This window comes from Microtus pennsylvanicus, chromosome 1, assembly GCF_037038515.1.
Source record: "Microtus pennsylvanicus isolate mMicPen1 chromosome 1, mMicPen1.hap1, whole genome shotgun sequence".
Lineage (NCBI taxonomy): Eukaryota > Metazoa > Chordata > Mammalia > Rodentia > Cricetidae > Microtus > Microtus pennsylvanicus.
In genome coordinates this window covers 184,112,688-184,124,958 of record NC_134579.1, presented here as the reverse complement: position 1 = coordinate 184,124,958, position 12,271 = coordinate 184,112,688, and the positions used below count along the sequence as shown (strand labels likewise).

General features: G+C 37.1%; 1 protein-coding gene across 3 annotated transcripts in view; it reads right to left on the bottom strand.

Moving 5' to 3' along the window:
- Window positions 1-359: 359 nt before the first annotated feature.
- Rspo3 (R-spondin 3) overlaps window positions 360-12,271 on the bottom strand; it is an 83,557-nt gene continuing 71,645 nt past the window's right edge. The window contains exons 5-6 of one of the 3 annotated variants that reach the window (XM_075946566.1): window positions 2,096-2,265; window positions 360-780 (exon numbers count right to left, since the gene is read on the bottom strand). In XM_075946566.1, the coding sequence (XP_075802681.1) occupies window positions 775-780; window positions 2,096-2,265 (176 nt within the window). In that variant the 3' untranslated portion in view covers window positions 360-774. Of the gene's footprint in view, window positions 781-1,050; window positions 2,266-12,271 lie in introns of those variants that run through there. The other 2 variants (XM_075946551.1, XM_075946559.1) reach the window with 2 other exon arrangements.

Sequence of the window (12,271 nt, the reverse complement as noted above, 5' to 3'; positions counted from 1 at the left end):
GCACTGCTTATTTGACCGTTATATGATTTCTTATATCAGAGTAGATTGAAACTTTAATACAAGTCACCATATAGCTTCAGGTATATTCTATCCAGTCTATGATTAACATCAATTGTAATTTGTTTTCTCCTGTACTTTTAAGTACATCAGATATATAAATACTTTGTGGTATAGAAGATCATAAGGAAATACATGATGATAATTTGCCTATGTTTGTTCTGTATTTGATGCATTGTATCCTTTTCCTAGACTTTATGAAGAGTTGTTGGAAGAGTGAAGATGCTGAGAGTAGATACCCTAAAATCCAGTTGATTGCCATGCAAATGAGAAAAGAAACACCAGAGTAAGAAACAGTGACGAACTATTTAAAACTTTTATATCTTAATAGAGGAAAAAACAGATGGAAAACTACTTAAATCAAGCAGCCCACATGAGCAGTAGACTTAGTGAAGAAAGGGTGTACAGAGACAGACAGGCAGGAGGCAGAGGCATTGCAGGTTCTTCAGAAGTGATCTTGAGAGAGCCGGAAGCATGGTGCACAGAAGCAGCTGTACATCCTCCTGTTGCTGCAGAAGGCTAAATGGGTCATGAGAGTCTATGCTGCACACTCAGAGATCCCTCCTCCTGTTCAAGATTGGCTGGGTCCTCTGGGAAACATGACTGAGGCCTTCTGCTAGGGTGAATCCAGTTCCCAAAAGAGATCCACAGACTGAGAAAATATGGAGAAGAAAAGCTAAATGTTGAAGATGCAGGAGGAATCAACACACAAGGTGCTCATCTCTAAGAAATGAAGGAGAGGGGGTAGTGAGATCATTTAGGTAGGCTCATGTGTCCATAATACATTTTTATTAATGTAAGAAAATTAATAAATATCTTCTATCATATCATAAGTAAGTTTCCATTGGCTCAGGTAATGGTATATTGAAGGGGGAGCACTGAAAATCTCATCTTCTAAATTATTTCAGAAAAAGATCACCCATAGAATGGATTTCACCTTCCTAGTTCTTGAATCTCTCTTACGCAATGAAACAAAGTGAACGAAGCTTTAAAAACTATTAACAAATATATTTATTGTGGTGGCTTTCTCCCCTACTAGATACACCTTGTTAGAAAGTAGCATCCCTTTAGTTCCAGATGGACCCTTAAGCAGGTAATAAAATCGTTTTTCCTTCATTAAGAAAGAAAACATACACTTTTGCAAACATGTCACATTCTCCTCACTCTAGTTTTGTTCTCTATAAAGTCAGAATTTTCTTCTAATAAGTATGTTTTTGCTTTTGGAAGAAAGTTACAGGTACATGTTTACAGACTTATATAAACCGAGGTGTAGCAGGCGATCAACCACACAGTGCTGCCATAGATTGGAGACCTGTTCCAGGTGAGCACAACCCTTCACAGTACTGAAAAGCAAAGATGGTCTCCAGCTCTGTCACTTCTTCCACAGCTTGCCTCACTCCGTTCCCACACAGTACATTTAATTCTCTTATGTATGCTCAGTTTCTTGCAGAAGTACAGGATGAGGACAATAGAAGTCATCTTTAAAATACTTGTTTCTTTGATGATAAACTCTAGGATTCCAAATACCAGGCCTTAATTCTGAGCATTCACTAGATCTCCTGAACAAATCCACCCTGTGCTTGGAGCGATGTTTCTCTCTCCTGACCTTTCCTTGGGACACTGTCTCTTGAAGTTGCAGAATTATCTTTTGCTTCTTAAAGACAATACTCGAAGAATAATTTTTTTTATAGGGAAAAGATGTTTCTTCTCTGGGTGTCCTCATTACATTGAGGATAGCTTATAGCTTATTGATAATTATGTACAAATTTTCTCATCTTTTAAAAATACACAGAAGCACAAAAGATAACCATCTAAAAGTATCCCTTCTTTGAACATTTGGCTCTTTGCTTTTAACTATGCTTGTATGAAGAATATAGCAACTATTCGGAATGTTGTTTAGACAGAGCGGTAACTGGTGTATTTTCCATTTGTGGCCCTAATGGCTGGAACACCTGTCCTGGGCATCTGGTTGAGATAGCAGCATCATGAGTCTACAAGAACCTCACAGGACCCTCTAGTGTACAGTGCTGACTGATACCGATTTTTGTTGTTTCTCTTGGGCTTTTCTCGTCTGCTGCTGCTGTCTGTCTTTGCTTTCCCGCTGCTCTGGGGTCTCTCTGCTGGACTCCAAACCTTTGCTGTCAGAACTTGTATCCTTTCTTTCCTCTTTATTGAGTTTTTTCCGTTTTCTCTCCCTTCCTTTTTTACCTGAAATAAAAGGACATTCGTTTAATACATTTTATTCAGTTATATTCTCTTTGCTTATTCTAACTTATTAAAAATAGCAGTTTTTCTCAAGTTGCATATTATACTCAGAAATAACAAATATATACTCTTTAAACCTTTCTCTCAGATCCTTTTGTCAAACCAATGGAATTTTTATGCCTAATAGAATGAAGGGATATATTTTACATGATAGTCACTTATGTATACTGAAAGAGAAACTTACATACATTTTTTTACCCATCTGAAAACTCTATTAATTTGTACATTTATCTGGTTTATATTTAAGGCACTATTTTATATTCAAATTTACAAATATCCATTACATATTTCCAAGCTGTGGTGACATCTGCATGTTACCTAAGAGAAGGAAATTAATTTGTATAACAAATCAGGAAATAATAGTCCATAATGTATACCAAGGTAATTATGCTTTTTATTTTAGTACAAACTGAAATTACTTTGCATTGCAGTTTCTCTGTGTGCATGGTGTTGAGTACAAGTTATCAATACTGTTATGGTGTAAATTACAGGGACAGGAATACTTTGTTTTTAATCAATCGAACAGATATTTCTCCGATGTATGCTGAATTCTATGGAAGGTCTTGACCTTGAACTGGGTTCGTAGTATAGATTTAGTTCAGACTAATATATGAGGTAGTTTCTCAAGTGAAATCAAGACACTACAAAGGTTGATGTAGGTTGGCATTTTGCTCTACATGGAGCCACCAGCATGAACATTAAATTTTATTCAATTGTATTAGGTAACCATGAAAATTTTTGGTGAGTATTTTACCAAGACACCAAATTGGACACTTTTTCCACTATTTCCTTAAGAGTGAGACAAATCTTGAATGTTTATCCCATACCCAGAGCCACACAAATTTAAAATCAGCCTGCCTACAATGCGGCATTATGGATGTAAGAATTTTGGAAAAATTATTTGTGTGAGAGAACCAAAATATTTTCATGTCCTGAAACAGGCTGCAAATATTGAATTCAGTGGTTTGGCTCCTTTTTTCTCGTGCTTTGGTTACAGAATCCCAGGGAGTGGTGTTATTAATACTTCATATGTATACTAGGTCACTGCAGTTTTTTGTATTAATAATTTTATGCCATGAATAGCTTTGTCATGAGACTATATTTACAAAACCTTCAATCACTTCATGAAAGCTTGCCTTGTTGAGTTTAGCAAAATACATGTTCAATTTATTAATGCTGGTAGAACCGTAAATAAAAATGAGAGTTCAGAGGAGGGTAAAGTAAGTATCAAATTATTTGAGGCACATAGAGTGAGACAAAACAGTCAACTATTACTTTGAAGCAGAACTACTGATCCACTGATTAGCCAATTTCAGTTTTCTTTTCACTTTGAGGTTTGTTGTGGTATTTGGAATACCTCTACTGATAGATCCCAGGTCTTTTTGTCAGTTTTAATGACCACACTATATATTTGCAGAGCTGACTTAATTGAGGTAAGTAAACAACAAGAGCAAAACATGAATAGAATATCTCCCTTTGTGGCTATGTGGCATAATTTAAACTCCACAAAGCATCACAGGTTGATAGAACTCTAGTTTGCATACTCTGAAATTTCTCCTCAAGAGACTCTTGCAAGCATTGAATGACATACTATTTCTAGATTGAGTGGCAGGCACATCAAGGGTGTTAGAGATCAATTATTAAATTAAAAATTCAACAAAAAATTATTTCAATGTTCTACAGGAGTTAATGACTTCAAACAAAATGTTACGTTTATGAAAATTACCCAGAAGTTTCGTGTTTGACATTTTCTTGATGATGATCCAACATATGACAGCTGTGATCCCAGCCACAATGTTTTAGAAACATAAGAAATATATTGTTTCTTCCTTGGTCATGGCTTGATTTATATGTTTTTTCCCCTCCATTTGTGACAACACATTCAACTTCCAAAGCATTTCTGCTTATTAGTAAACTTAGAGATTATTTCTTAAGATAGCCAGAAACATATTTGCAAAAGTCTTCAAGTTCAGTATTATGGCTTTATTTTCCAAGAAATAGCTATTTACTCTGTGTAGGGTGTGGAAAGGGAGGCTCTGCTACAGCCATAGGAAACTACCACATTGTACATGGTTGCTGCCCAATAGAAGGTTATTACAGAAGAGAAAAAAATGCATTATTTTTTCCTTCATAGGCCATGTGTTAGTTGTTGGAAGCATTCACAATTTTTCTGCATAAAAAATATATTTTACTCTTGTCCAAGAAATAAAATACAAATGCCTAGAGTGGCTGCAGTCCATTAAAAATCACGTGCAATTTGGGATAATTTTGTAAGGTTTTCATTAAAGGGCCTTCTCCTCCTATTGTAGTGACTTGCTGAGTTTTCACTGATGTGGTTAATAGTTATTTTGTGACTCTTTTGCAATTTTGCAAACTAAGCATTCCAATTAAAACAATCTGGTGTGTGTGTGTGTGTGTGTGTGTGTGTAGTGTTGCCCTTTGCTGAATATACATGTGTATGATACTAAAGTGAAGTGGTCTAATGATTGAAAGAACGTTCATTTTTTCCACTGTTTTAGGTATAAGGAGGAGGTTTGAGTAGAAATCAAAGAGATATTGGTATTACTACTTGAGTACAATCTTAGCCTGCTAGGATTTGAATGTCCTCCCTTTAGAACTCATGGTAAAATTTAATTGCCAGGTAATCACAGTTTTAAAAAGACCTTCAAAGGGTGATTGCATTATGATAACTCTACCCTCATAAATAAATTAGTGATGCTATCATGACAAGAGGTTATTTCAGGATTAGATTACTGATAGCAAGAATGAGTTTGGTCCCGGTTCCTCTCTCCGCCTCACACAAACCTACCAAACTTTCTGCCATTTACCATGTAGTCATGGAGTCCTCATAAGACACCGGAGCAGCAATCTTAGACTTCTTGCCTTCCAATCCATGTGATAAGTAAGCTTCTATTGTTTATTACATAACCTGTGAGAGACTTTTAGGAAAACAGAAACTAGAGCAAGATGGACACTTGCTGTGAAGTTTTAGAATGCCATCCTTAGGGCCGGAACTCCCTGCTCAGCTAAGTCTATTGCAAGTAGTTGCATAATCTTTTGCAAGTTTCCGATAAGCCTTGGGATTAACTGATACTTCAAGTAAAAATAAACCTTTCTCTTTGCGAAACGTTTCAAGGCTAAATAAGACGCTTGCAGAGAGCACTTACATGGTACCTGACATGTTAGTCATGCGTAAAACAACAGCTAATGTTGTGATTATAAAGCACGGACATGTTGCAAGTTTTCACTCCACACGAAAGATATGTCTTTGCCTGAGCTTAAGCATGAGATGGTTCCATGCTTATACTGAGGTGGAGGCAACCACAGACCTCACAGAAAGCCCAGGTATCAGGTAATAGAGACTTAATGCGATTCTTTAGATGATGTTTAAGTCAAGCCTAAAAGAATTTGTTTTAGACAAGCGTTTGTGAAGCTGATGAAGGAAGAGGGCAAGGTAGGCAGTGAACGATATGTCAACATGTGACAGTGTGCAAGGACATGGTGACCTAGGACACTGAAAGTACACCTTCTTGGTTTGGTCAGAGTCTATATATAGGAAGTTACGGAGACACACTGGATTCAATTGCCATGTTCAGAATTTGTCCTAAAGCATCAGTGGTAATGAAAACTCTTCTAAGGGCTACTGTCAGAATCCTAGAACATAGCAGAGCTTTGAGGTTTGGGTGATGCATTAAAAAATAACTGCATGTTTTAACATGTGACATTTTATTTCCCAGAAACTTGTTATATGTAATGAAATCCATAAAGGGAGTACAGATTTTATTTATAATTCAGTCTTACAGTTTTATGCTGTTAATTTATTTTTTGACAGTTTCACACACACATACAAAACACATTTTAGACATATTCATCTCCTGATGCCCTCCCTTAAGAGACTAACTTTTCAAAAGAACAACTAAAATCTCTATGCAGAAAATAAAGCCACACATGATATAAGGACTTAATACAAATTATTACTACATATGTGAGTAGATAATAGATAGTATTGAGATTGTGAAACTATTCTCTACTGATGAAAATGCATAGTCCTTCGCATAAGCTCTGTCTAGAACCTTCTATAGACAAGGTTCCAGACGTAGATGACTGTGGCTGGAGACTACGACTCAATAGTTTGGTGAAGACACACCAGGTACTTGTATTAGCAACTTTAGTTTCACTTGATCTTTTCCTTCCTTTTATATTCTTTCATTTTTCTTTTTGTATTTTCCTTTATTCCCAAAGATTTTACCTGGAATAGAATTACATCTCGTCTCCACTCCCTTTGCTCCCTCCAGTCCTTCACAGCTACCACACCTCAAATTCCTTCCATGTCCTTCTGCCATTCTCAAAATGGCAGCATCTTTTTCTTTATCATTGTTACATACATTATATATGTATATGAAATTATGTGTGTGCACAATACATAAAACTTTCTGAGCCTATTTTGATAACTGATGAACCTAAGAACTGTATGTGTAGGAAAATAGAGTACCCTATTTCCTTAATTATATACAATGAAAATTTAGCTCAAATCACATGGTTACTTTACATAATAAATACAAGTTTGGCTTTGACTTACTACTACTAATCCTAGCAATTTGTAAGGACAGCTTTAAAATTAGGTACGTTTAGAATAGGAACTGAGGTGGGAAAGAAAGATTATTTGCAAATAATCTTTTAAAAACATGTAGAAGTACAACTCTGAAAAAAATAATAAACTTTCAAAACTAGCTGAGGGCAGAAAATATCTTGAATTATTTTCTTTTTCTACAATATATATTATACATTATATATTAGACATTATATTTCCATGTGGAAACATAAGCCTTACGGAACATTCAATACTCTTTTAAAACACAATGGGAAAATAATTGAGAGGGCTTTTTTTCTGCAATCACGAGTGACAATTACTTAGATTATAAATGCCATGTGGTTTTTGTTTTTCTTTTTTTTTTTTTTGTCCACTGAAATGTTTAAGGGGTTCATTTGTGAAGTTCTCAAAACTGACAGTAGGGGGCGCTAAGGAACTTTAAGTAGTTCCTTGTCTTAAAAACTAAACGAAAAAATTTAACAAAAATCTAAGTGTACTCCCCATTCTAGACTGAGAAATAAACATCACCAATTCCATGATCCAACCAACTAGTGAACTATGCCTCCAAAGAGACCAAATTTACCACTAGGGACTTCAGTTATAAAATGAGATCCAATCCGAAGCCCACGGTTTTATATATTAAAAAGAATTCATCTGATTTGTGAACCCAAATTGAGGCATGCTTTTATGTACAAAGGATAAAGATTACAAGTTTTGTTAGTTTTAGTTAATAAATCAGTGGAGAATTGTTGCACGGGAGGGGGCTGCTCCAGAGCAAGTATTTTTATGCAGCCATTACGATCTCTTGTGTAGATACATACTTAAAAGGCCTTTGACCTGTGGGCTGTATAAACACAGGACAGTTTGACCCAGTGGTGAAGAACCCAGCTGAAAGCTCTCAAGGCCCAACGTCCTTCTCAGCTTTCTTATTACCCAGTAGAACTGACTTGAGAAACATATTCAAACCTTTTGCCCGCTTTTTTCTTGTTTGTTTTTTACTAAAATAGACACACTTATTGCCTCTGCTGTAATGTTAAGAAATACAGTAAAAACAATCACAGAGGAGACATCTTTTATGGACAACCGGGCAGACATTTGATTTCTTCAACTTGAAATTTAAAGCTCTGCAAGTTATGTGTTCGGTCGGTTCATAGACAAATCAGACCTGTGGCTTTTCAACTTGACTTCTAGGGCCCTTTTGATTAATTAGCCAGAGAAAGTTAATCTGACACATTATTACGTACTCTACTGCCTACTGTTATTTAAGGATATTCTCCTGAAGCCATTTTCGCAGTGACAGCTCTGGTCACTGGGTTCTGTTAAGACTTAGACTGTGTTTTGCTCACAACCGGAAAGGAGGTGCTGTCTGTCCACATCGTGTTCTTTTCAGAGTTGAGAAAGAAGAAAGCGCTTAAGGTAAGACACTACATGCACATTTTAGAGGTGAAAAGCAGATAATCTCAGGCTTCCTAATGTCGTCCCCGGGGTCCTGGTCCTCTGTGTCTTGTCCCTTCTTGCTCCCTCACCCACTTGGCTGGCCTCACACTTCTCTTCCTGCTCATCCCTGTATACCCTGCCCCCGCACAGCCATACTGTCTTCTGATTTCATATACTTGTTCACCAAGAACGAGAACTCGATTTCTAGACTTTCTTGTCTTACCTCAGACTCATGTTTAATTCTCTGGCCACAGGACCTCTTCCGGGCGTCTTCCACGCTTTTCTAAACTTTCCCTAGGCTCAGCTAGTTTACTTAAGTTACTTCCATAGGTGCCCTCAGCACCTCCAGAGAAGATTCCTGCTGCAATCAAGATGCAGAGGCTAGGAGCAGGTCTGGGGGTGCAAACCCATAATGCCGCTTAACTCAGGAGGCTGAGGAAGGAGAATCTCAAATTTAAGATCAGCCTGGGCAACTTAGGAGCTCCGGTGCTCTGCAAGAAAAAGTGCTCTTAACAAACTGAGCGTCTCTCCAAAATCTTTAAGAAAGTCTTTTAAGAGTTTTGCCCCTCCTTTCTCTTGTTTAGGCTCATTATTCGCTGAAGAACCAGAATCTGAAATTTGAATTTCGGTTCCTGTGCTGACAAAGTTTTCTATGACCCTAAACAAGGGGCTGACTCAATCCCACCCCAGGAACGCTGCTGGCTTGAATCCCAGCTTTTACTCCTTGCCTGCATATGCCCTAGAGCAACTCTTCCTGGTACTGAGTATTACCAGACAGCATGTCTGCTTGGTACACATTCTCAGGATTAAACAAATTCAAAGTGAAAACTGGAGAAAGTACCCAAAGGTGTCTTAAAAACAGAACTGTTCAGAATACTTAAAATGTGCTCATTTTAAAAGTAAACGGAATCTTACTGTTCATAATATTTTTAAATAGAGTAGGACACGGCACTTTGTATTAGATATCTTAAATTTAATAGTATTTATTTCTATGAGTTTTTTCCCTTGAACTGTTAGGCTAAATATTGAGTTAAAGCTAGCAATTTCAGTATTTTAAGTGTAAGAACTATTAACTTTGAAATACCTTCCACCATATTAGAACAGATGACTAAACTCTTGGACAGTGAATCAAGCACATTAATTTACATGTTGAAATGTTCTTAACTGGCACATGTTTACATAGCACATTTTGAATTGGATGTTGAGTCTTAAACAGTTTTATTTACTGGATAAGCATATAAATTAACTCTGATATCAAAATTATGTTTAAATTCATTCTAATTTAGTTCATTAAATTTTATGAATTTATTTCTTTACTCATAAAGCTCACGGCTACCTTATAAAATGCATATTATAGTTCCCTCAAATTATTCTGCACAGAATATTTTGGTTGCTTTATATTCTAGTATGTAAACTTTTATATACTGTTTATAAACTAAAGTAAAGGTACTCCAAGGTATTTGGAGAGGTTTTTACTGCTTAAGAATGTATTTTGATCGAGTATGCTTTTAATCCCTCCCTTTTGTTGCCCCTCCTATTTATTTATTCTTTTAAAAAAAACCTGTTTAGTCCACTTAGTGCTTCCAGTAATGTGCATGGGTGTAGGTCATCTGTTGGAGCATTGACAGCCTCTCAAGGGCCGAATTCCTGAAGAAAAAGAAAAAAAAAAAAACAGAAAGCCTGATTCTCCTGGTCCCAGAGGCCATCAATTGCTAATCGCTCCCCAGTTAAGGGGGGAATTTTGTGACTTCCTCGTGCCTCTGTGGTGGGATTTTGCCCAACTTGATCTTGTGCACTCATGTCTTACACGTACGGTCACAATCACTGTGAGTCATGTGTGCCACACTCCTCTTAGGCCCAGAAACACTGTGCAATTCAGATGTCCCTTTTAGGACTGAGTACTCTGTGGGATCTCTTATTCTCGGCGCCTTGACCAGTTGTATTAATTATCTTTGTGTCAATTGCCATCTGCCTCAAAAGGAAGCTTCTCTGATGAGGGCTGAGAGGCACCCTAATCCACAAGTATAGCAATAAACCACCAGGATGTGATTTAATCCTATCCTCATTTATCAGAACAACAGTAATAAGTTCTCCCCTAGGACCCAGGACCCACCTAACCATGAATCGTTGGCTTTATTTGTCATGTCAAACACCAGTTCCATCTTGTTAGAGAGGCTGTAAACTCAGTCAAAAACTTGTCGATTAATCTCAGAACATTCATGTTCATGCTACTCTTGCACTCCTGGGCAAGGACTGACATTAATATTTCAAAGACCATAAAACTGTACTTGGCAATGTTGTTATGTCTTACTAAAAAATTTTAATCTGGACCTAACCATCTCAAAACATGAATGAAAAGCTCCTAAATGAATTGATGTGCTCAAGTGTTTTATATGTGCACATGTGTGTGTATGTGTGCATGCACACAATGTGTGTGAGAAAGTGAAAGGAGGACATCACGTGATCTGTCATATGACTCTCCACCTTATTGCCCTTGCTAGGGTGTCCCACTGAACCTAGATGATGGAGAAGGGTCATGTGTCTATGTGTTACTTTTATTGGTTAATAAAAAAACTCCCTAGGCCTTTGATAGGACAGAATTTAGATAGGCGGAGTAGACCGAACAGAAGGCTGGGAAGAAGGGAAGTGAGGCAGACGCCATAGCTCTCCTCTCTGAGATGGATGTCGATTAGGATCTTCCCGGTAAGCCATCACCTCATGGTGCTACACAGATTATTAGAGATGGGTTAATCAAGATGTGAGATTTAGCCAATAAGAGGATACAGATAACGGGCCAGGCATTATTTAAAAGAATACAGTTTCTGTGTAATTGTTTTGGGTAAAGCTAGCTGGTGACCAGGAGCTAGGCAGCTCTTTCTATACCTAGAGTTAGACGGACAGCCAGCAAGTCCTAGAAATCTCTGTAGCTGCCCATGGTTTATGGCCACACCCAACTTTTTATGGGAGTGGTGGGGATTTAAAATCAGGTTTTCATGATTATGCATCAAGTATTCTTAACAACTGCAACTTCTCCGCAAACCATCATCCTTTTATTAATTTTTAAATATATTAATTCTATACAGTCTCCCTTCTCGCTATCCACCCCACTTTATGTCCTTGCTCATTTAGAATATGGCTGGAGAATACCTGTAAATCTATGTAGTCTTTACGTCAAATATAGTTGCCCTCAGTAGAGGGGAAGGATGGGTGACAGGGTCCCAGTGGGTAGAAAACCCCATGGAATCTCCAGTCTCTTATATAAAATGATGTAGAATTTACATGTAACTTATAGAATCTTCCTGGGTACTTCAGATCATCTCGCCACTATTGATCATATCTAACACAATATCCTGACATGTAACTAAGCTGCTACGCTTACTTGTTTAAACAATAATGACAAGAATAAAAGTCCGCACATGCGATGCATTTTGATCAGAAGTTAGTTGAATTCTCAAAGGCACAAGTGTGGTTTGGAAAGATGATGTAATTTTTTTCAAATAACTTCAGCAAGTTTTCTCAGTAATTTAAACATTAAAAACAATGAAAAGACCCTTAGAAACTTCTCTCATGCAGATTCTAAATTTGAAGCCCATAAATCATATCAACTGTAAGTTTTCCTATAAAACTGTTTGTAATTAGTACAGTAATTATCGCTCAGAGCATCTATCAAGCCATCCCATTAAGTTTGAAAAAAATCCCTCCTATAGTTCCTGACTATACTTAGTCCCTTTAAAAAAAGTGTTTATACATTTCCTCATGAACTAGATGGCCTAATTTTTTGTGCCAGGTTAAAATTATCAGGAAGGTTGATAGTCGTGTCTATAGAGTAAATTGCGCTGAAAGCTCCCGTTTTCAAACGAAGCTTTCTTTGTGAATCTCCATTTTCTTGCTCCAGATCTTTCTGAGTTTAGTCATGTTTTC